General features: G+C 42.6%; 1 protein-coding gene across 4 annotated transcripts in view; it reads right to left on the bottom strand.

The window, feature by feature from the left end:
* LOC130610964 (phospholipid-transporting ATPase FetA-like) overlaps positions 1-20,933 on the bottom strand; it is an 83,323-nt gene that overhangs the window by 26,870 nt on the left and 35,520 nt on the right. For all 4 annotated transcript variants that reach the window (XM_057431202.1, XM_057431203.1, XM_057431200.1 and 1 more), the window contains exons 4-11: positions 14,728-14,841; positions 12,996-13,094; positions 11,990-12,051; positions 10,132-10,204; positions 9,861-9,931; positions 8,612-8,694; positions 3,839-3,997; positions 2,781-2,869 (exon numbers count right to left, since the gene is read on the bottom strand). In XM_057431202.1, the coding sequence (XP_057287185.1) occupies positions 2,781-2,869; positions 3,839-3,997; positions 8,612-8,694; positions 9,861-9,931; positions 10,132-10,204; positions 11,990-12,051; positions 12,996-13,094; positions 14,728-14,841 (750 nt within the window). The remainder of the gene's footprint in view (positions 1-2,780; positions 2,870-3,838; positions 3,998-8,611; positions 8,695-9,860; positions 9,932-10,131; positions 10,205-11,989; positions 12,052-12,995; positions 13,095-14,727; positions 14,842-20,933) is intronic.

Raw genomic sequence — 20,933 nt, 5'->3', positions numbered from 1 at the left:
TAGAAACTGCCTGGAGGACCTTACCTGGTCCTCCAGGTACTGTGTACCATTGTCCTGGGTTCAGCAGTAGCAGTCATGTTTCTCCTCCTTGGTAGCTGGTGCAGTGCAGTGTTTTGACTTTCGGCTCAGGAACAGAGCTGATAACAATGATGTTTTGGTTTGGCCAAGGACTTTGTGAGCCTCATGCTCTGCCAGGGAGGAGGGGAAGCTGAGAGGAAGCAGAGACAGGACACCTGAGCCAAACTGACCAAAGAGGTATTCCATACCACAGCACGTCATGCCCAGGATGTAACTGGGAGTTAGCCGGAAGGGCTGGGAGACTGCAGGGTTGGAGGAGGTATCGGTCGGTGCTTGGTCGGGCTGAGGGGGGCGAGTTATCGGTCAGCTGGTGCTGAGGTGTTGTATTCTGTTCCCTTGTTATTTCCTTTATCATTATTATCATTGGTGGTAGCAGTAGTGATTTGTGTTATACCTTAGTTACTAAACTGTTCTTATCTCAACCCGTGGGAGTTGCATTCTTTTCGATTCTCCTCTCCGTCCCTCCGAGAGCAGGGGGAGGGCAAGAAAGGGGGGGAAGTGAGCGAACGAATTACCTGACTGGGTTTAAACCACGACAACCATACTATGTATCATAGTTTTTCCTACCATTTCTATCTATTTTAATAGATACTTCTGTTGGTCAAGTAAAAACTGTTACTTCTCTCTGCAGAACTTGTCTGTAAATTTCTTGTAAAAGAAGTTAATTAGAAGATCTTACTACTGTACCCTGAATGATTCCACACTGCCCTACAGGCTAAAAATTTTCAGTTTGTAGAATATCACAGTACACGTATGAAATTCAATGTGTGATTCAGCAACAGAAATACATATAGGGCAAGACAGCAGCTGAACTATCCCGTATCACAGCAGATCTTGCCTACAGGCGCACTTGCTTTATGTACATTTTGGTTTATATATATTTGGCGTGCCAAATCATCCGGCACACTCAACTCGCGTGCAATAATCATGCTTACACAAAGTTCACTAACGTACTGTTTGAGACAACTGCAAAAAACTGAGCAGTTGACAGTGGCCCTGGAGATTAATTTCTGTGTGGAGAAACAACTGCGTGCAGGGTGTTGTAATCATAACCACAGCCCTGCAAGAGAAGGATGTGAAAAAAGCCCTGATCATAGGCTTGTGCCTGGTCATGGGTTTTCCCAGCATGAGCATCATCCCTCTCTTGGTCCTGCCCATGCACTGCCTGCAAAAAATCCTCTGCAGGACTGGGTAGGATTTTTGTAAAGGAGCTGACTTTCAACAAACATTTCCTGTTGGACTGTCCCAGGTTTTTTACTGGCACTTCGTGTTGAAGCACAAAGTTATTTAAGAGATGAAAGTGACATCCCTATTTCTCTGAAAACGTGCTCCCCCAGGCCTCCTGAAAACCAGGTTCTGGAAGAAAAAGAATTCCTGGAGATGACTAGTGCTTTCCCAGTGGAGGAGCATTCACTTCTCTCTTAGATCACTGAGAAACACTTCCAAACATCAATGGTTGCCATCTGGAAAGATTCACTCATTAACCCTTGTTGGGATAGACCAGGACAACATTTAACCAGGACTTCTTTGGTGAGCCCGGCTTAAATACGGCTTTGGGCCTGGGAGTTCTATCAACAATTAGCCACAAAACAGCTTTGTCTGTGTTAATGTGGAACAAGTTTCATTACACTTAAAATAAGCTATTTATAGCAAGTGGTGGCAGCTTTATATTTCTAAACTCAAGAGCAAAATATACTGCCTCTTTTTATGACCATGCTTTGTGACCTTCAACACCCAAAGAGCTGGAAGGACCTGATGCCATATTCCCTTGGGCGTGCAAAGAGCCTGGTGCTGAGGGTAGGACAGAGCTTTACTCAGACACCAAAATGTTAGGTGTCTTAAAATGCGTAAAGCAGAAAAACACACCCTTAGCTCCATCAGAGCCCAAGAACCCAGGCAGAGGCTGATGCAATTGGCTGCAACTTGCTCAGTTTTTTAAACAGAGCCAGGAGGTAAATTCATCTTGTTTGTGTTCATGAAGTGAGGCCAAGCAGACTGGAATCTCTGGGTGGGACTCTTGACTTGTGAAAGGAGATTTGGCAAATCATATTCAAACACTAAATTCCAAATTCCCTATTCAGTTTTCTTCTACTCCATTTCTCTGCCATTTGTTAAAACCACTGACAAGTTTTCCCCTCAAATCAGATCTGTTTTCCAGTTTGAGGAGAGTGCCTGCTATGTAAGATTAGCGTTCTCAAATTTCCCAGCTGCTAAAAACACCAGTTTTTGAGTATTAATGAGACCATGTCTATTATTTTATCATAATGTGTTAAGTCAGAGCTACATCATGTAAATTAACAAATTCAATTACCAAGTCCTGTGCAGGTGTCAGCAGAGATGCCAAGAAATCAGGTGGAAGAGGGAGAACTGCTAATGTTCATTTAAATAGAACATGACAGAACTACTAGAGAAAGAAGGCATTTGGAGTCTTCAAAATGATTCTCACAAAAAATGCAGAACAAGGAAAATCAGAGTAAATTACAAGCTCAGAAGGTCCTCAATGCTGCCAATGTAACAGCCTTGCTTTCCAAGATGGGCTGGCAGAGGTGCTGCAGAACTCAGGCTGCTAACAAATTACTGCATAATTTTTCTTTTTATCATTAGTCACTTTTGATATTTCCTCATTTGTGTGGAAAAACAGGTGGAGCACCTCGAAATTGTGAATACATCTGAAGAAATGAAGATACATAAATCAGACTTACCAGTAACACAAGGACATTCATGAGCCGATCAATGCTTGTCCGTTTAAAAGTTGTTTTTCCACTGTTCTGCATTAGTTTGGTGTCTGGCCCTGGAGATGAAACACACCCTTAATTTTAGTAATAAAGCTTAGCTGTTATAAAGCTGATTCCTTCTGAGACCCCCGTGTACTTTACAGCATCACTACCCATCACAGCTTTCTTGAAAGCAGGTACATACAGCTTACAGTGCTGGTGGGAAACTTAGGCAAAGAAGGTTAGGTCATTTGCCTTAGATTGTATGAAGAGTCACATATAGCCATTAATTCTGGATTCTGACCCTGCTCTCTTCTTTCAGCAGTCAATCCTCCCTTTCAGGTTTAATTACTTTTCACATAATACCTGACAATGCTCTGTTATTGGTGACATATTATACACCATCTCACATGTCTACAGCAGTAGAGAAACAATAGAAGGTTTATGCTTGTAAAAAGCATAGATCTAATGGTCTACAATAATATTATTGATAACTGATATCCCAGTATGGATTACAATCATATAGAAATGATAGGGATTTTTTTAATCAAATAACAGTTAAGAGTGAAAAGTTTGTAACAAGTGTGGGGGGAAAGAAAAGTTCCAGTTGGCCCACTGTGTGCTAGCAAAGGCTGATATAATTCAGCTTTAATTCTTAAACAGATTTAATTCTTTTATTTTTTTCAAGCTGATGGACCAAGATTTCTCTCAAGTACTTTGCAGCATGCATTTCTGAAATAAAAGACTACTTCTGCTTCCTTAAATACTTAATCAATTGGATGTTGTAATGTAGCATTTTTAATCCAGTTTTCTCTTATAGATCATTATAAAAAAGTCAGATTAAAATCCCCTGTAATATGCACAATTTCCAGCCTAGAGTTGAGCCAAGGGATCTCATGTTTTGTTTTGCTTTTTTTCTTGTACCTGGTAGAAACCTAATTCCTAAAGAGGAAAATACCTGGTTCCTTCGTGTTTGCTGGGTGCGATATACTTCCCTACTACTCCTGCTGTGCTCTGCAATTCACATATTGATTTTTACTACTTACCAGCATAAATCACAAGGCCAAAGCACCATTCTGTGTTCCTAATAATGCAGCCCCTCAGCAACATCTTCTCATTGTCCAGGGCATACTTCTCTCCTCGAAGAGTAAGAGTTCCTGTGAACTTATCCAGTTTGTTATTTGGTGCCTCACATTTTACTTCACCTATAAAAAGAAGGTACAGACAAAGATGGAAATCTTGGTCCAGAAAGATATCAGTCAATACTGCATTCTCAGCTGTTCCAAATCTCACACGGTAGCTGCAGTCCACTCCTGACCCTACCATTTCCATCTTGTATTTACTGATGCTTTGGCATATTGCTTCTTCCTCATATTCATGTCATAATTTAAAGGATCACAATGAATTTGGAATTATCCTATTCTTTTAACATGGCAATATTTTACTGGTAGAATACCAAAACAAAGTTTCTACAGTTTCTTGTGGATGAGAAGAAATGTTGATCCAGCAATGCACTTTTAGTCCTTTCCCAGCAAGTTCATAGTGGTGGGATATCACTGGATAACTTTAACTAAAAGTGTTAACCTCACATAATTCCTATTGCATTTTCTTTAAAACTTTTTAGTGTGAGGTGTCCCTGCCCATGGCGGGGGGGCTGGAACTAGATGATCTTAAGGTCCTTTCCAACCCTAACTATTCTATGATTCTATGATTCTATGCGGGAGTCCAAGTGAGAAAAGTCATAGCCTGAATGCTGCATAAGAGTAATTAAGTGAGGTGCCTCTGCTCACTTTATTTTTTTTTATTGTTTCACCTGCTTTATAACTTAACTCCCAGAGGCAAATGAAAAAAATACTGCTACCTTCTTTGGCAATGTATCTGATGCTGTAAGTGATTGGAGACCATGTTTCTATCTCCATGCTTTATATTTATTTCTTGTAATAAAACATTTTCACACAATATTGTAAACACAGGCACTTTGGTACAAAAAATATTATTCAAATCAATATTTACATCTGATATCTAATGATTCAAACCAGAGCCCTATGTATGTATTGAAAAGAACTAGAAAATACAAATATGCCTATTGAAAGGGAATCTAAGAGTTCAATCTGTTCAGTTAATCAGCAGAAACATTAAAGTTATTTTGAACTCAGGCTGCAAATATCTGCATGAGGATTAGCATTTGCAGAGAATACAGCTCTTCCAGCTGTTCTCAGGGAAAACACACCAGGCTCAAGAGACTGGAAACAAAACCTAGAGAAGTCCAGAAGAAAAATACAACTTTAAGTGTTGTGGTAGTCTCCACTGTTGCAGATTTTGAAATCAAGAATGGATGTTCTTTCCATAGAGAAGTAGGTCTACCCTAGCTCAGACAAATCATCAGACGTGAAAGATGAAGTGATAAGTAAGTTCAGGGACAGCTGTGACATCAGAGCTCATACTAATGACTATGCTGGTCTTCTGTTTTATCACTTAGCTAATCCAACAGCAATCAGATCTGTGCTCCATCATTCCTAGAAGTCTATAGTAACCAGGCCTGTCCCACTGCAGCCCTTGCAACCCTTTGAAAAGCACAGATGAAACAGTCTTTGCGGTGCAACCTGAAGCACAGCACAACAACAGGTTGGTGAACCAAGCCCTTGGTGTGATCCCCCACCAGGAAGACTGTACATCTCCTAATCCCAGCTGTGGGACAATCCCCATGCAAGTACCTTGTGTGTCAACATCTATGTCTGCTTTCCAGTAAGTAGCTGAGTCTGGGTTACTGATATGCTGATTTTTTATCAGAAGAGATCCTGATTATTACATTAGTCATAAAAAAGTGAGAAGCTCTGGAGATTCACCCAAAATACCTGCATTGCCCCCAGGCAACCTGCAGCTGAAGGTACCTCAGCAAGGTACCATGCCTCATGTCTCTTCCTCCCATGAACAGCAAGAAAGAATCTGGAATGCATTTCACCTAAAAGTGTTAAGGACCACCAGTTCTACATGTGATAAGCAGTAGGTAACTGGAAAGTATTTTTTCCTTTCTCATGTCCCAGTTCCCAAAATCAAATAAAGAAGTTCAGTGCCTTGCAAGCATCTTCCTTATCTGAACCATCACAGTGTCAGCAAAGATCACAACTCACATTAAGCATTCCACTGAGTGCCTGTATTAGCTGTTCAACCCTTTCCTCTCTTCCTGTCTTAAGAAATAATTAGATAAAGAGTTACATAAATATTTAAATACTTCTGCAGACGTTTGCTAAGGGAAATGCACTGTTGGGTATGATTCCAGGCACTCTTCCCAGTACTCTGCTAAACATAAATAATCCTGGGAAACATTTTACTCAGTGTAAGTATTGTGAAGAGGCCACTTTTACTTACAAAACAACTAAAATAGAGACTTACAGGATAAATAAATACCTGATAATAAAGGTTTTCATTTTCCAAAAGATTTCGAAACATTTTTTTCATTACGTACTTTCAAGATGTACCCTTAGATAAGCATTATGCAAAAAAATGTTTGAAAAATTACTGAAGCTAAAGATTTTGCTTACAAATTGACAGTGCAGCACCTTAAAAAAATAATGAAGGCATACCACTCTGTTTGTCCTGCGTTCAGCAGTAGCAGTCATTTTTTCTCCTTCTTAGGAGCTGGTGCAGTGCTGTGGTTTTGAATTTCAGCCTGAGAACAGCGCTGATAACACCGATGTTTTTAGTTGGTGCTCAGTAATGTTTAGTCTGACCAAAGACTTTCTGAGCCTCATGCTCTGCTAGGGAGGAGGGGAAACCGGGAGGAAGCAAAGACAGGACCCCTGACCCAAACTAACCAAAGAGGTATTCCACACCACAGCATGTCATACCCACTATATAAACTGGGGGCAGTTACCCAGAAGGGCTCGATCACTGCTTGGTCGGGCTGGGTACTGGTCGGCGGGTGGTGAGTGGTTGTATTCTCTTCCCTTGTTATTTCCCTTATCATTATCATTATTGGTGGCAGCAGTAGTGGTTTGTGTTATACCTCAGTTACTGGACGGCTCTTATCTCAGCCATGGGAGTTACATTCTTTACATTCTCCTCCCCATCCCTCCAGGAGTTAGGGGGGGAAGGAAGTGGGGGAGCGAGCGAGCGACTACGTGGTTCTGAATTACAGACCGGACTTAAACCATGACACTATTAACCTAAAGCATCTAACTGCACCTGTAAGACCATCTTTCTCAAGACCTTCAACACTCAGAAACTCAGCTGTCACTTTAGAGAAATTCTGATTTACTGAGCTGACACTCAGCTGAGACCATGCACACCATTGTGTAAAACCTCAATGTAGAAGGCATAAGAAAAGCCTTTGCATGATTTCACCATAAACAGTCCCCACCACGTGTCCTGGAATCACCTGGTTATTTCAAAAATAATTTAAAAAAAAATTATTCTTGCTTTTTATCTAAAAGTATTTCCTGAGATCCTGCAGTCCTTGAGATGTTCCAAGGACAGCAGCACTCACTCCACCCATTCCATACTTGCTCTTCCCATAATTGTGCCCTTGTATCTAAGCCAGGGCACTGCAGAGCATGACTAACACCACTTGGACTGTTCCCCCATCCTCTCTCTGCAGACAGATGATGTGTGAGCATGGAGCATTCTGTTTTAAACAGGTCTGGCTTCTTTCTGTGTATGTGCTGCTATATATTTCCTGGTATCCAGTGACAGGATGTGTGGGAATGGTTCAAAGGTGTGCCATGGGAGGTTCAGACTGAACATTAGGAAGCATTTCTTTACTGAGAGGTGGGTCAAACACTGGAACAGGTTTCCTAGAGAGGTGGTTGATGCCCCAGACCTGTCAGTGTTTAAGAAGTATTTGGACAATGCCCTTAACAACATAAACTTTTCATCAGCCCTGAATTTGTCAGGCAGGTGGACTGGATGATCTTTGCAGGTCCCTTCCAACTGAAACATTCTGTTCTATCCCATCCTGTCCCATTCCACCCTATCCCATCCCGCCCTATCCCATCCCATCCCATCCCATCCCATCCCATCCCATCCCATCCCATCCCATCCCATCCCACCCCATCCCATCCCATCCCCTTCTATCCTATCCTATCCTATCCTATCCTATCCTATCCTATCCTATCCTATCCTATCCTATCCTGTCCTGTCCTGTCCTGTCCTGTCCTGTCCTGTCCTGTCCTGTCCTGTCCTACTTTGATATACAAAACAGTGCTAAGAAAGGACACATTGCCCATTAACCACATCTGCACTGCTTGTCTTTAAATATCTCAAAATGCAGTCTTTATTGTGGCATTGAGAAAGAAGAGAAATGCTGGCAAGGTGAGGCATCAGGCTGGAAAGCAGTCGTCTGTCGTGGGTGCACAGAGTTAGTCCTCAGATCTGCACAGTGTCTGGGAAGTGCCCCTGCTCAGAATTTAAATGTAATTGATGAATCAGCATTGCTGCATCAATATAAAAGTGCAGTATGAAATTATTTGAGATCAAGCATGAAGTTTTGGGAATACAGTTTCCACTGTGCAACTACAGGAACTCTTCTACTGAGGTTCAAGGTGGGCAGTTTCAACATGTACAGAGAAATGATAGAGAAAAGTGTGCAGCCAGAAGACAAATAGCCACAAATGCAGTTTCAGGTTATAGCCATGCCCAGCACTGAGACCTGCAAGCAAAGATGGACCTCTTTCTCTACATATGCTGTTGGTATCTGTTGTACAGACTACATTTAGTTTCCTGCAGAGGAGTCCCAGCAGGAAGCAGCACTCCCAAGAACTGTTTGGAATCTGGTGTTTTCTGCAGACCTTCTGGAAAATGAACTTTCTATATAGACTCACCATTGAACTCTGTCAGTTTCTGAAGATCTTCTCCAAGCTCTGCAGTGACTGTCAATGCCTGCTTCACCTTCAGGTTTGTTTCACTGTAACAAATAACATGAGACAGAAACATGAGCTGAAAAGTCATAAGTGAACTGAAAGCTCCCCGAGAGCTACTTTCTGTTCTTGAGGACTGCCTTCTTCCCGAGACATCTGATGGGACCATGCCACCATGTACCTGTTTTATGCGGCTAAAGGATGTAATTGTCTTTTTCAGTGGCAAAGACAGGTGGTCCAGAGGAATTCTGAACATGGTACCATGGTGCCAAAAAGGGTGGCTCTGTCTTCTCTTTTTCACAAATACAAGACCAGGCATCTCAGCTCCCTGAGCATCTGTCTCCCTGTCCATCCTGCCACTCACACCACACTGAATCCTGAGGTATCTGAGCATATAGGAGAGCTCTGAATCTTCTCCTACGGTATTCTGATCCTGGATCCTGAAACTGAGTAGCTGGGAAGTTTGAAATGCAATGTCAAAGAAACACAGCATTTGTTCAGTGTTCACAAATCATCTGCCAGGAACTACAAGCTCCTTTTCAGCAGAAATCAGATAGGGAAAATCCAGAGGGGTATCTGTAGAGTCCTAGGAGAGACACAACTTTTGATATCTGTGGTCTTGTTTAGTTCTTCAAGCTGATGCTAGGTCCAGGCAATGCAGAAAAGGTAATGTAAATTGGGCCATAAAGATGGTCAGCTCCAGTTTATATAAATTAATAGAGCTCTATATAAATCAGTTGCAGCTCTCTGCCTTTTGGCCAGTTATGCCCTGGAGCAAGCAATGATTGGAAGCCTTTGCAGTGTGCACGCATTAATATTATAATATTATGGTCCAAAGGAGATTACTGGAGGTATTCATTGTGATTATCTCACCAGGATAATCCAGCTAAGAGAAAAGACTAAGGGGCAAATACAAGAAACAGAAAGCTTCTGCCAGTGATCGGTGATATGCAGGAACAGGTTTCTAACTAACTCTCTGTGTTAGAAGAAATTATGATAAAGTCCCCTCCTCACACGGTATTTGCACTGAAAGGGGCCAAAAGTATCCACCAGAAGATGTTATTTTTCAAGATACCTACCCAAAGTTTATCCTATGTATTAGGAAATGTGTGCTACCAGAGATATTGCAGGTAAGCCTGCAGCACCCAGGGTCACCAGAGATTTGATCTTGCACTGATAGTAGTGGTTGCACTCAAGAGCCAGGCTTACTTACCCATCCAATTCAGCTGTCTCGATGTACGTCAGGCTGTGTGGCTCACTGCTTGACAGTAACAGTAGATCAGCCTGAACACAGACAGACAGACTGGGCATGAATTCACATGGTCAGAAGGCATGTCACTGCAATGCTACTTGCGGTTTCTGCACACTGCAGGTCTCCGAGGCAGTTATCATCACCACTGACTAATTTTCTTTTGAGTGGTGAGAGTAATTACAGAGATTTACAGAGACTGACTGAGAGCAGGATGGAGAAAAGCTGTACTCACCGTCACAAAGTTGTTGTTTTCTAGTTTTATTATATCCCCCACTTGGACATTCATCCATTTTTCATCCTTTAACCTGCAAGACAGGTCCTAGTAAGTAGGCACATAAAGCAAATACTACTTAGGGAACACAGGATACTCAGCTTGGCTCCTGAAGCCAGACTGTAGGCCACAATAGCAATGTGTGCGCTGCTCTTCAGCCTGGAGAAGAGAAGGCTGAGTGGAGACCCTCATAGCAGCCTTCCAGTATCTGAAGGGGGCCTATAGGGATGCTGGGGAGGGACTCTTCATTAGGGACTGTAGTGATAGGACAAGGGGTAATGGGTTAAAACTTAAACAGGGGAAGTTTAGATTGGATATAAGGAAGAAGTTCTTTACTGTGAGGGTGGTGAGGCACTGGAATGGGTTGCCCAGGGAGGTTGTGAATGCTCCATCCCTGGCAGTGTTCAAGGCCAGGTTGGACAGAGCCTTGGGTGAGATGGTTTAATTGTGAGGTGTCCCTGCCCATGGCAGGGGGGTTGGAATTAGATGATCTTAAGGTCCTTTCCAACCCTAACTATTCTACAATTCTATGACTGACTAGTCCCTTCTTTCTTCTAAACAGCTTACATTCTCTCTGGCAAAAACTCTCTGCTTTGCATAACAGACTTTACAAACACCTGGGATAATTGCCAGTTGGGTTAGTTTTTCTATGTGCTACTAAGGGCCAGAACAAGAGATCTGACTCTGTGTGGGCTTGGCTGTCAGGAAGGTCAATGCAGATGCTTTGCTTACATGTGCCTAATAGTGAGGGGAGAAGTATCAAGAGCTGTATCAAAACAGGACCAGGTATACAAGCTTGAGTTCAGCTCAGCCTTGTGTTTTCAGTGTTGGCCAGAGTTGGGCAGTACCTATGGCTTCCAGTTTGTGAACAAAGGCAAAACATTAGAAGATTTCCATTTCAATGTATGTTTTCTAGACACAGTAACTAATACACAGGAAACTACAAAATTTTTTACTTAGTAGAAAGCACAAAAAGTATGTTCCTGTTCTTTGGTTTCAAGTTATATTCTTAACTGATCATCTGAGTTTGCACAACATACTGCTATCTATAGCACAGAAAAAAAAAGTCACTAGAGACCTCACAGCTGTCTACAGCTGTGTCCCGCACACAGTTCAGCTCCATGGAGCCTCAAGTAAACAGCACATCTGTCTCCCACAAAAGCCAAAGCCTCTGCTATTTTTTCTGCAGGAAAGGACAGTGCTAGCAGTACGATGTCCAAAGCACACAGCTGAAGGGCTTCCAGTACATCTAAGTCTGAACTGTTATACACACTCAAAGTATTACGGCATGTATAAGGAAGCTATTCCTGCTTCTCTATTTAAAATACTTTGTTGATAATGCCTGGTTTTGCCTAATGCAGAAATAAATGCTGTGAATATAAGTGGATATAGGAAGATAACCTTGATTGTCATAGAATCATAGAATGGTTTTGGTTGGAAGGGACCTTAAAGACCATCTAGTTCCAATCCCTCTGCCACGGGCAGGGACCCTTTCATTAGATCTGTCACTTCTGGGGTCAGGCATAAAATAAAGCAGTGGTCTCAAAGTATCACTCATTGAAACATATATATACCCTGGAAGACAGAGAGCTTGCCTTTTGTCAGTGCAAAGTCACAGCCATGACGTCTGTACAGACTGTGGTACTGTGCCTTGGAGCCGTTAACCAGACACAGTCCAGAACTGCACAGTGAATTAATGGTGTGAAAGGCAATTAAATTTTAAATTGTTTAGTGATCCTTGGAAATCACACATAAATATATATATTATTAATAAAGTGCTCTTCCCAGTCAACATTGCAGCAAAAGAAAAAGGACTTACGTGCCATTGATCAGGACCTGGACTGGGCGGTTGTTGACGTGCTTGTCGCTTTTGTGGCGATTCTGAAAATTTGATCAGTATGTTAAAAGGTATTTCCAAGAAAACAAGTGCACAAGAGCTGTAGTTCATTAACGTTTTAGGTTTTCACACAGCTGGCTTGAAAGGGTCCGGCAGATTAGTTACAACTGAGTCATAGTCCACCCCATATTTACACTAGTAACATAAGGCATAACTGGGCTACAAAGAGCAGCAGGCAACACAGGGCTCGCTCTGGGAGGGCAGAAGGAGAGTAGAGCCTTGTATGCCACTTAGCACAGTCTTGACTCAGCTGGTGTTGGTTTTGCCAACACAACAGAGAAATCCATTCTTCTGCTCTGACATGGAAAGTGGCCACAGATGTTCCAGCATTGCTTCCTGGGAGAGCACCTCACCACCTCTCACTCCCCTACTTGCAAAGTTGAAATAAGTCTCCACAGAGCATCAAAATTATTTTAATTATGAGAGAAAATCAGATGCCAAACTCAGCTCTAACATTACCCCAATGAAGTCAATGGGACTTTGACCATTAGCTCTGATGGGAGCAGACTGCCAAAGCTGGACAAGTTTGAAAAGTCCCACATGGAAGCTTACTTCCTACCACATGTTTTTATCCACCTGCTTTGCAGCTAGGTGGCAGAGGATGAGTTCTCCAAAGTAGAAGACTAAGATCAGACTTTCATGAATGTGTACAGACATACCTATCAGTGACCACATTTTCAGACACAATGAGTGGTTTCAAAGAAAGTAAATGCAGCTGTTGGTGTGCTCAGTGATTTGGAAATTCTATTTCCTTTTTTAGGTAAAAAATGATAGATTTGGGGATCTAGTCTCAGACCCCATCTTGGCCACAGACCAGTTCTCCAGCTGCCTGCCACTAGCTTGCTTTGTTTTAAGTGATTTGCTTTTGTCACTGTGCTGAAGAATCACAGGCAAACTCCAAAGTACAGGTCAGTAATATAGATCTTACAAAATCATCGATGGCATCCTTGACTCCCGATACAGCCAGCACCAGCACTAGGGGCACCACTGTTGTAAACCAGGCCAGCGAGGAAATCTGAGGAATCAACTGTAGGAGGAAAAGATATGACTTGTGAGATTTCCTGCCAAGACAGGAAGACAGAAAAAGCCACTGTTTTCTGTGGAAGCTGCAGGCAACATTTTCCTATGGTACTTGAACACAGATTAGGGACAGAAATGCAGCTCTATTACGTATACATTATTCCACAGAGATAGGTGAGCAAGAGAACCCATGCTTTGCTTAAAAACAAGCTGTAATGTACATTATAAACATGGAGCTGTCAGGAAGCATAGTGGGTTGCCCTTTATTGTTGTTTGTAAATTAGAATTTCAAAGTCCCCAGTGGATTGCAGAGTTCCCACAGCCTCCCCATCACATCCACTCCTGCTGCAGGAAGAGGAACTCCAGGGGCAGAGAGATGGAGTCAGTGGAAAGAGAGGAAAATGATAAGTGGAGGAATATGCAAACACAAAAGACTAACGGCTGCCCTCTCTAGCCCACCTTGATGCACCTAGCAGAAAAAGCTGTATGCTTTTATATACAGTTGTGCTTAGATGGTTCAGCAAAAGACAGTGAACTAATTTAAGGCAAATAGTTTGAAATGCTATGAATTTGATAGACAAACAGCTAGAGTGCAGTACAACAACACAGGAATGGTGCTGTCAGCTTAGCTGAAAAGGCACCTTAACTAGACTCTTGAAAAATTGAAGACGGCTGAAATTTCCCAAATTCACTCCCTGTAAATAAGAAAAGAAGATTGTATGCACTCTGTTACAGCTTAAAAAAACCCATGCTGCTTGTGCTTTTTTTGAGCTGAAATTGAAAAAGAGCACTTGAAAAGGGTAATTTTGAAAACTTGTGTGCACTGAAAATATAAAATTCAAAATATCATACTTGAAACATAATCAACATCATACCCTTTTTTGGATAATGTGCATCCCAGTATGACTCAGCAACAACAGAGCACACTACATTTATCCATATTCTAGCAAAGTGCAAAGGGGCAGAAACCCTGATATCAATTTCTCCAGTGTATTCAGCTTTCAGACAGAGTAGTATTACCAACAATGATGGGCAAAGTGCAACCCAATGCCATTATGAGCCACAGGGCTCAACAGAGTTGCCAGTGTGTGGCACGCTCCATGTTAGACACCTTGCTCACCCTGATGAGCCAGCAGCAGCAATATTCAGCTTCATGCAAACTGGCTCCAGTCTTGAGCCTCCCTGAGGTTAACTCCTTCCTTCCCAGAAAAAAAACAGTACAGGTTACAAATTTGTTCTTCATGCTTTTTTCTTTGAGACTGCCAGTGGAACTTGGCTTTAAAACTATGGATAAGAGACAACCTCCTTCTGTACTACAGGAGGAATAAGTAATGGAAATCCAAGGACAGCCAGGAGCACTCAGATGCAGACAAAAAGGGGTGGTAGGACAGGGTATGAAAAAGGTGCACAATTTGTTGAAAACTTTAATTACATTTTTTATTCATTTAGTTCAAACCCTCATATCCAAAGATAAGAGAGGAAATTGCTTTTTTGCCCGACCTATTTTCTATATACTTTAAGGTTTTGCTAAGATGTTAATTCACAAGAGGGATATAGCTTGAACTTTTTTACAACTATCAACACACAGGCTTTGATAACAGACACTGCAGTCTTCTAGAAAAAGCACAGTGAATTCATACCTGCAAAATCAGCAAGAAAAGAAAGTAAGCGTTGGCTATTCGCTGAAACTGCTCAAACAGGTTGAGAGGCAGGAAAGTGAAGAAGTTGTATTTCGATGTTTTAATTGAATTATTCTGTAGGACATAAGGAAAATAAATAGAATTGGTAAAACAGGAAACAAAATTACAGCACAACCCATTTCAACTGTGTTTTTACTTGCTTATATTTAGCAATAGCATTGTTTCTATCAGCAGTGCAATAAACATTTCCTTTATCCCACACAACCATGCCAAGCTTGGATAAACAGACACAATTCCAATCGGAACTGGTGAAAACACGATTCTAAGTTTATGCCAGTGCACCTGCAGGTAGATACAGGTATATGTAGTCACTCACAAAGATGCATCTTCCCTTTATCAATAGTCTTCCTATGTACATGGTGCACAAACAGAATTAAAAACACTATCTAGAAGACAACAATTTTGTTGGTAAATTCTACAAAGCAGTGTTAGAAAACACATGCTAGGTCAATAATTATTACTCGCCTGAGACTTTGAAGCACCATTTGTCTGGACAACCCCACAGGAGCTGTTAAATCCTCCCAGGAGCAGAACATGACATTATTATTTTTAGCTGATTCAGCAGCCTCTCAACTCAGCAGCTCAGAGAGGTGGCTTGTTTCTCTTCCACAAAGATCACTAGACTTTGGTGTTGTGCAAGCCACCACTAATACAAGAACTCACCATTTCAGTAAGAAGTTGCAGTTTTGTTCCCTATTTCCAGTTTCCTTTTCTAAGGCAGACACCCCTCCAAGCACAAGCAGTGGCTGCTTCCCTCTGTCTTCTTCAAACCAGAGAAAGACCCACAGTTGAGATTAAAGAACTGGGTGTTTTCTTCTTCAAAGAAAGCACATTCTGGTCCAACTCTTGCCACCTATGAGAAAGGCTCACTTAGAGCCTGAGCCCACCAGCTTGGGCTATCCGGTCAGTTTTTAAGGTGTGCTAGATTTTCTTTTCACATTAAGTTTATCAAGCACTCATCCTGGTTTAGTCCTGGAAGCATGTATGCCATCTGTTGCCAGCACATCTAAAATTTCCCTCCTAGAAGGTCTCTAGAAGATGTCTATTAACCCACTCCCAGGGCCTAAGGTGTGAAAGCACAAGGAGGCAGATATTACATACTGCACCTTCATTCAGGAACAGATTCATTGATTTAACAGGACAGATATAGTATTTTAATAGCCTTTAGATATTGCTAAGCTGGTGGGAGGACAGGAGCTATTAAGTATGAATCATAAGTCATTTCCAATCCATGCATTATCCAGGATCATGACAATCTAAACTGAAACACATTAGTGTGTTTCCACCATTAGACCAATTATTGAAGACCACCACCATAATGTGTACATGGGGGAAACTATTCCATTTTAGGCTGCTACTGGATTTTGCTATGTCCAGACAAAGTACGGCAACATTCTTCAGCATTAACTTCATGTTTTACCCCTTGTACAATCTAATGAGTAAGTCTCTAAAGGAGCAGAGATTGAAACGCCCTTCATGGAAGAGCTAGCCAAATCCTCCCATTGATTGCACTCCAGCAAGAAAAGATGTTTATCAGTAATCATCATATGAATGATATTGCCTATCTCCCGGCAACATGCAGCCATGTCCTAGTGTGGATCTAAATGACATTTTTGTTCATTTAGATTTTTGTTCATTTTGTTCATTTGACGATTCGGTTCATTTCAAAATTCTTCACCATGGGATATGTGCTGCTCGCAGGGTCTATGGACACAAAACAGAAGCAATGGAATAACAGCGTCCTCTGAAACCCAACATACAGAGAACCAAACTGCTTGACAAATCTGTGTCCACCAGACACAGAGAATGGCAGATTTTCTGATTAAAAATGGCTCTAAAGATGCTCCCTGACCACTAAGCTTCAGAAAAATATCATGGTCACTTACTTAAAAACAGAAAAGACAGTAATGCGGGAAAGAGTAAGTGCAGGGGACCTGACCTTTGTGCATCAACAGACTTCTGAGGGTCATATATAACATGGGAAAAACTACCCAGTAAACACTCACACAGTTTATAGATCATTGCCTGCAAAAATCTCAGAGGGGGATAAGAAAAGAATGGGAGTGGTTTAGTTCAATTCCTGCCTTCTATTTCTGTCCATTAATTACGTCAGGAAAACCATTGAATGAACTAAAGCCATTCATTTTGTTTCCTATTGCCATTAGGCATGATAAAAACCCCAGACATAACAGCTTCCAAAGGCTTAACTGCAGAAATCTGGACACCCAGTATTTTTTTCATACTAGTTCAGGATCATGATATTGTTTAACACACACCGTCTTTTGTGACATTGGCACACTACAGACCTCAGGGTAAAGACAAGGAGTATTATGGTGGATCTTCTCATTATTTTAGAATCTATAATCAAAACTCAGCACCAAAAAAAGGAATTCCTCACAATCACTAAGATTTCTAGTTCAGCAAGTAACTTGTTCATGGCCCTCAGGGGCAAAACAAATATCAATATTAAATGATAAAAACAAACAAGGGAAAACTTCAGCCTTTCCAGTTCAAAGCTCTGCATTCCCACATCGCTGATACAGTTGAAGCTCTGTGTAAGATATCATTTATGTTTTCTTGTAATACTCCAGGGCTGCACGCTTTGACAGCTCAGGCTCTCAGTTGACTACAGGGAAATCTCAGTTGGCCTCTGCACTTGATCTTGTGCTGCTCTGCGATGCTTAACACTATCACACCCTGTCACTCCTTTAGAGCTGTAATAGAGCCTGACTGTGCAGCAGGAGGGGTACGATGGGAACCTGCAGCACTACAGTGTGTTCAACAGTCCATATGTAGCCACCATTTTATAAGCAATGCCTCTAATATATCACCTGCCTTACCTCTTCTGTGCTGCCTTCAGTGAGGAACACTCCCATATAGGAAAAGTGATAGAGAGCAAATATTTTAGAAGCAGGAATTAACTATTAAGAGGCTTTACCAAAACTTCTGGTTCTGCTACAGATTTACAATTATCAAACATACAAGAAAAGCAGCTCTATGGGCCAAGCACAAAGACAGGAATCAGGAGCTTTATACTTACTCCCAGGTCTGCCCTAGACTTCTGATTGACTGCGAGCAGCCCCTATGTGCACTTGGGTCCTAAACAAATAGACTCAAGTGTGGTTACCTACCATCAGCCTCAAGCTCTCCAGATGCGAAGCTTGACATGAGAGCGAAGTTGTTTGTGGGTGATGGATTATTCTCATCTGCTCTTTTCAGGGGCTAGATTCACACCTCCTGGAGGTGTGACTCCACCGAAATGCTGTCCCTAAGAATAGTGCTCATCGCGCCACAGTTACACAAGTCCAGATCTGGTGGATGAGCTGTTACTTTGGGGGTGTTTTCAGAAGCCTGCCTGTGACGTCCGACCACGAGCAAAATTCAGCAGATGGCTCCTGCCTTTGTTCGTTGAGCAAACAAATCGTCTCCTTGATGTGAAAGTCACTGGAAATGAAAGACACTGCTGCTTTTGTGGCTTGATTACAGGGACTAAAGGGTGATCCCTGGAAAAGGCAGGGTATGGCAAGGAACTGACTATCTGAATTTATACCCCCGGCTCCGTGACATATTAGTTCCTAGCAGCTGGACAACCCGGCCCAAAGCAAATCCTAGCAAACCCTTGGGAAAACCACAGGGAGGTGTTGTGCCATGGCACATGGCAATTTCACTGGTGCCTGGGTAGCACAAAGTACAGCCTGATGAAGCAGCTGAGAAACAGAAATGACTTTCCCAAGTGCTTTGATAAAGCCTCGCAAAGTGCAGCAGGAGTGTGATTCAATGGCACTTTGTTTAAATGCAGCAGTGCAATTTGAAAGCATGCAGCTACCATACAGAGAGCTACAAATATGCTCAAGGACACATTTATTACACTCATGCAACAGTGCATGTGGTGCCATGAAGGCTTTGTTTTCACAAGGAATATAGAATAGTCAGACGAGATCAGTTTTAATCCTACCAAGTTCGCTGCTTTGTTCCTGACAGTGAGCAGCAGCCCCAGCTCAACAGAAGACTGAAAAGGCCAACAGGATGTCGATGGGGTTCATCTGGTCCCCATAAAGATCTCATCCTGACTCCCAGAACTAAAAGACTGGCCAGACACCAGAAATAAAAAGATCTGTACGCAACATATGATATTCTTCTTTTTTTACTTATCTTTTCTTCTTTTCTTTCTTTTTAACAACTGCTAGAATTTCTTACATCTGTAACCTCTTGACCCCTCTTGGCAGCAATAATGAAATTAATTCCAGGATCCCATCACACATGGGGTATTCCAGGAAAATCTCTAGGAAAATGTGGTCACTGGTTGTGTTTTTCTGTGCTGTTTCTTCTTCCTGGTGTCATCCCATTACTCATTAACCCCCATTAATCATCACTGCGGTGAGTGTCCTCATCATGGTGGTGCAGTTGAGGACATGGAGGCAGACAGAGGTGGCATGGCTTGACAATCTTTTGCCATTGCTCACAGATAGGTCAAGTACAGGATCTAAAGGTCTTGTCTCTTAGTTGTCTTCTTCAACTACACTGACTTCTCCTTCCACTTTGCTGAAGCTGCTGCTGGGCAGGGAGAAGTCAAGACGTCAAGAAGACCACTACTAAGTGGTGCAGAGTCAGCAAACTCCAAATTACCATACTCTGATCGTTAAGGTCTGACACAACCAGACTCCCAACCAGTATGGTAGAAGTTTTGTCTCCATGAAGTTGAAGCTAAGAAAGACAGTGGAGGACTCAGTCCAAAGAAGTCCATGGACCACACGGCAGCTCATGTCCAGCACATCTCAACCTTTCTGTGCTTGTCAGGGCCTTAATATGCCTTAGTGGGCCTTGACCTCTCCTGGTATCTCCATCTGCACTGCCTGTCCAGGACATCCACTTAAGCCTCCAGCCTTTGCCTGAGCTATGCTGTAGCAGTACCAGCCTCTAGCCTAACATCTGTCCTAGTTTCCCAGGTGGACCTATTCACCTCTGCCTCCTCTATGGACCTATGGTGTAATCTTGTCTTCAGCCCTATCTCCTGTTGCCCCTGGCTGGGTTCCCTAGATGGACCCTGGAGGACCTGGTTCATCAACTCACCTTGTCTGGGATGGGCAGGGTGGGCCCCATTACTAGCATCCTGCCCTGTACCCCCTTAACCAGATGCTGCAGGACTGCTGCTGACCCCCTCGTCAGTGAGGGCATTGCCTGTGCTGGAGTCACCCTCAGCCAACAGCTCATCCCCTCTTGCAGAGCAGCCCTGCTCTTGCTGCTCCCTGACAATGCTTCAGCCTGTCTTTGGGAGAATCCAGCTGACACCTTCCTAAATGCAGAACGAGCAGTGCTGTGCTGCTGCAACTATTCCTTCTGAAGCTACTCAGGCCACTTTTCACATGATCAGACAACACAACGCTCCCTTCAGCCTTAAGCATGGTGAATCCTGGGAAGCACTTGCAGGTTGAGACTGGAAAAGACAGCAGCTGTTGCCACCCTCCTGTCCACACTGACAAGGTCCTTGAGGGTAAGGCACCAGGCATCCTTCAGAGACTGAAGCACACAAGCAGAAGAGGTGGAGCAGAGTCTGAGCACACTACCACAGCAACTTGCTCTTCAGTTAAACTTCAGAGGTAAGAATGCAGCTGCTGATCCAGCCCAGGGCAGTGTGCATTGGCCATAGGAGGTTATATACATCACTCCTATTTCACTAGAGAATTCATCAGGTGACCAGGGAGAACAAAAGCAGAGTCTTAAGCAGCATCCTCTTCTGGTCCCATAGAAAGGATGCTGGTTTGGCCCTAGATCCTGATCCAAGATGAAATTTGTCATTGACTCATGGGCCTTGCATTTCCTCTCCTATTGTCTAAAAGCCAATTTCAAAGTTGTTTTCGCAGCTCTTTGTGACGTCCCAGTGCAGCTGTGCTAAATTCCAACGTGAAAGCAAAGAAATTAAAGGGAATTGGGATCAGAGCAAACATTAAAGGCCTTCAGAAGAGATTTTCTTCTGCAAAGTGTTGACAGACAGAAAGCCCATCTTGGTGGACCCACAAGAGACAGTCCCCTCTGCAGCTCAGCTGGGGACAGTGCAGACAGACAGAACAGCCTCAGATAAGAAACTTTATTAAAGCCCTTAAACCTTGCTGGACCATACCTGGCACCCTGCTTTTCACTTTATTTCA

The sequence above is a fragment of the Pezoporus wallicus genome, unplaced genomic scaffold (assembly GCF_028554395.1).
Source record: "Pezoporus wallicus isolate ANWC-B61680 ecotype Strahan unplaced genomic scaffold, APGP_CSIRO_Pwel_v1 contig_12129, whole genome shotgun sequence".
Classification (NCBI taxonomy): Eukaryota; Metazoa; Chordata; class Aves; order Psittaciformes; family Psittacidae; genus Pezoporus; species Pezoporus wallicus.
Note: the sequence above shows the minus strand (reverse complement) of the source record. Positions and strands in the feature narration are given on the sequence as shown.